The sequence below is a fragment of the Acanthisitta chloris genome, unplaced genomic scaffold (genome assembly GCF_000695815.1).
Source record: "Acanthisitta chloris isolate BGI_N310 unplaced genomic scaffold, ASM69581v1 scaffold16101, whole genome shotgun sequence".
Lineage (NCBI taxonomy): Eukaryota > Metazoa > Chordata > Aves > Passeriformes > Acanthisittidae > Acanthisitta > Acanthisitta chloris.
The window spans coordinates 1-3,591 of NW_008657774.1; the positions used below are offsets into that span (position 1 = coordinate 1).

At 61.2% G+C, this 3,591-nt stretch overlaps 1 protein-coding gene across 1 annotated transcript in view; it reads left to right on the top strand.

Annotated features, from left to right (window-relative positions):
- The first annotated feature begins 1,110 nt into the window (after positions 1 to 1,110).
- Positions 1,111 to 3,591, top strand: part of FKBP10 (FK506 binding protein 10, 65 kDa) — a 3,430-nt gene continuing 949 nt past the window's right edge. Inside the window, exons 1-7 of the mRNA XM_009084860.1 lie at positions 1,111 to 1,252; positions 1,554 to 1,743; positions 2,035 to 2,180; positions 2,285 to 2,474; positions 2,693 to 2,838; positions 2,962 to 3,151; positions 3,477 to 3,578. Of these exons, the coding sequence (XP_009083108.1) occupies positions 1,165 to 1,252; positions 1,554 to 1,743; positions 2,035 to 2,180; positions 2,285 to 2,474; positions 2,693 to 2,838; positions 2,962 to 3,151; positions 3,477 to 3,578 (1,052 nt within the window). The 5' untranslated portion in view covers positions 1,111 to 1,164. The remainder of the gene's footprint in view (positions 1,253 to 1,553; positions 1,744 to 2,034; positions 2,181 to 2,284; positions 2,475 to 2,692; positions 2,839 to 2,961; positions 3,152 to 3,476; positions 3,579 to 3,591) is intronic.

Here is a 3,591-nt window from a genome sequence, read left to right on the forward strand (position 1 = left end):
TGGGACGAGGACAGGGAGCTGAGGAAGCTCTGTGCTCGTGTCAGCACGGGGGACCCGGCCTGGCCTCAAGCGAAGCCCCAACCCAGGCTGCGGCCCCTCCCCACAGCCCCCCCGCGTCCCGCAGGAGCCCCAGAGCCTGCACCCCCAGCTCCGCGGTGCTGCCCCGGGCACAGGCAGGATTTGGCCCTGAATGGGACGTGCTGCACTCAGGAACATGTATCCACAGGCAGGAAAACGCTTCAAGCATTTTGAGACGTGGCAGTGGTGAAACCCTTCATTACTCCAGAGGCTTCGCTCTGTCCCTCGGCCCCTGCATCGCTCCTGCTTTGCTCCTGCTGGCTGGAATTGGGGTTGGGATAATCCCTGGTGTGCAGCACCATGAGCAGGGGGAGAACCAGGGACACAGAAACAACTGGGGCTATGCTGGGGCTCAGCCCCAACTCTAGGTAGCAACAAAACTTCCCAGACAGGCATTTTTCAGAGCCCTGAAAAGCAAGGGTTTCTGCCCCAGTTAAATGTGTCTTACCTTTCTTGGGAGCATCAATGGGGGGGAAGATAACTGCTAAAAGAATTCCCTGTCCTGAGGACACAGCATGCTGCCAGGAGAAGGCATCCAGCACCCATTAAAGGGGATTAAGGGTTTCAATATATCTGATACAGCCCCAGTTGCTTCTTGGAGTATTTTACGGTTTAAAAATAAAACCAAATTTGCAGTTTACAAATGAGGCCAGGACATTGTATTTCCTCCTCACTGCATAAAGCTCCAATGGGCCATTTGCAAAACGATTTGGAAGCAGCAGGAAGCTCAGGAGCTGGTGGCCTCCAGCCCAGCTCGGTGGGGGAGATCTGGGGAGGGTGTTGGTGAGTTCTGGGGCTGCAGGGTCAGGCTGGAGCCCTGCTCGGTGCAGCTGCCCCCCAACAGTGCAGGATTGAGCCTGGCAGAGCTGTGGGCTCTGCCTGCAGCACAGGGACTCACAGGCTGTGCTGGGCTGTCTGTGCCCTGGGGAGAGAACAGCCTTGTTGTCCTGCTCTGCCCCACCAGCACCGGCAGCTCTGGGGGCTTCATCCTTTTTCACACCTCTGATGGGTTTGTCCCTTTGCCCCAGCTATGACCGAGGGGCCACGGTGGCCGGCGTGGTGGGTGTGGGGCGCCTGATCACCGGCATGGACCGGGGGCTGCAGGGCATGTGTGTGAACGAGCGGCGCCACCTCATCGTGCCACCGCACCTGGGCTACGGCAGCATCGGCGTGGGTAAGGGCTGTGGCACGGGGGATGGAGGGAGCCAACCCCCAGGGCTGGTACAGCAGGGACAGGGCTCTGGGGCACAGCTGGCAGGTGGTGCCAAAGGGCAGCTCCATGGCCAGGGCTTCCCTGGGAGTGAGGGGCTCTGCCCCCACTGGGGCTCAGCTGCTCTCCCAGGGGCTGACACACGTCCCCAGCAGCTCTGAGCAGTGATGGGCTCGGGAGGGCTTTGGGGGATGGAACCCACAGCTGGTCTGGGCTTGGTGCTGCTCCCACTTACGGTGCTCTGTCCTTGCTGCCGCCCCTTTAGCGGGGCTGATCCCCCCAGATGCCACCCTGTACTTCGACGTGGTCATGCTGGACATCTGGAACAAGAATGACAAGCTGCAGATCACCACCCTGTCCAAACCTGAGCGCTGCAACCGCACGGTGGAGAACTCAGACTTCGTGCGGTACCACTACAACGGCACATTGCTGGACGGGACCCCCTTCGACTCCAGGTACAGGGCACTGGGGTGCACCCTCACCTCAGGACATGGGCAATGGAGCTGGGATGCACCTCTGCCTTGAGTCTGGGGCACAGGGGACAGCTGGGACCCGAGGACAGCAGCCTGGTGCAGGACATGCTGTACCCAGTCAGAGCAGCCTCCCCCTGTGCTCCCTCCCCACTCCCCGGCAGGGCTGGTGCAGCTCAGCTCCATCACCTCCAAACCAGCCTGTCACAGCACCAATCCAGCCAGGGGTGCTGGTGTGGCCCCAGAGCCATCCTCTTCCTCATTCCCCTCCACCAGCTACAGCAAGGGCAGCACCTACGACACCTACGTGGGCACCGGGTGGCTGATCAAGGGCATGGACCAGGGGCTGCTGGGCATGTGCGCCGGGGAGAAGAGGAGCATCATCATCCCCCCATTCCTGGCCTACGGGGAAAAGGGCTATGGTGAGCCAGGCACCACCCCATCCTGCCCCTTCCCTCCCAGCTCTGCACGCTCCCCCATGGTGCAGCAGGACCCTCATCCAGGCTGACCTGAGTCCCCTCCCCAGGGACTGTGATCCCACCACAGGCATCACTGGTGTTCAGCGTGCTCCTCGTGGACTTCCACAATCCCAAGGATGGTGTCTTCCTGGAGCACCTGGAGGTGCCAGAGTCCTGCAAACGTCGGGCTGTGACTGGGGACTTTGTCCGCTACCACTACAACGGGACACTGATGGATGGGACTCTCTTCGACTCCAGGTATGGGGGAAACAGCCACGTGGGGAGAGCCCCTGATGTCCTCTCCTGCCTCAGGGCTGCAAGGAGAGGGTGGAGAATCGGAGGGGAGGGTGGTAACAGGCACGAAATAGTCTGAAAAGGGCAATACTTGTTTGCCACATCCCTAGGAGCACCGTTTGGCTGGGACAAGGGGTGTGGGTTGGGGGGATTGATGGTGCCAAGGGCTTCTCTTGCTGCAGCTACTCCCGCAATGAGACCTACAACACCTACATCGGAAAGGGCTACATCATCCCCGGCATGGACCAGGGCCTGCAGGGTGTATGCGTGGGGGAGCAGCGGCGCGTGGTGGTGCCCCCACACCTGGCCTACGGCGAGAACGGCGCAGGTAAACGCGCAGAGCCCCAGCTCCGAGGGACGGGCACGGAATGGGGAGTGAGAAGGACAGGGAAAGGCTTTATGGGCCTGCAGCGCTCCAGTGGCTCTCTCTCCCCTCATCCTCTTCTTCCAGGGGAGAAAATTCCCGGCTCGGCCGTGCTCGTCTTTGACGTCCACATCATCGACTTCCACAACCCCGAGGACCCGGTGGAGATCGAGACGGTGTTCCGGCCCGAGGGCTGCAACGTCACCACGCGCGACCGTGACTTCGTCCGCTACCACTACAACTGCTCCTTGCTGGATGGCACACGGCTCTTCTCCTCGTGCGTGCTCCGGGCACACCTGGCTCCTCGGGCCAAATCCTGCCCAGTGCTGAGCTGGGGCTGGGAGGGCACTGGGCAGTGCAATGGCAGCGCTGGAGCATCAGCCACAGGGACATGGGGCAGAGGGATGGGGCAGCAGGGAGGAAGGTGCAAGGTCTGGGGATGGACTGTGGGGGTGAGATGGAGGGTCTGGAACTGCATGGTATGTCAGGAAGGAGGATGTGGGGTTCTGGGGCATAGCAGGATGGAAGGATTGGGATTTGGGGCTGCCCTCTGGATCCAAGGGGTTTTCTCACCTGCATTGTCTTCTTTGTGCCTCCTGCAGCCACGACTACGAAAAGCCCCAGGAGGTGACTCTGGGGGCCAACAAGGTGATCGAGGGGCTGAACAGTGGCCTCCTGGACATGTGTGTGGGGGAGAGGAGGGTACTCATCATTCCC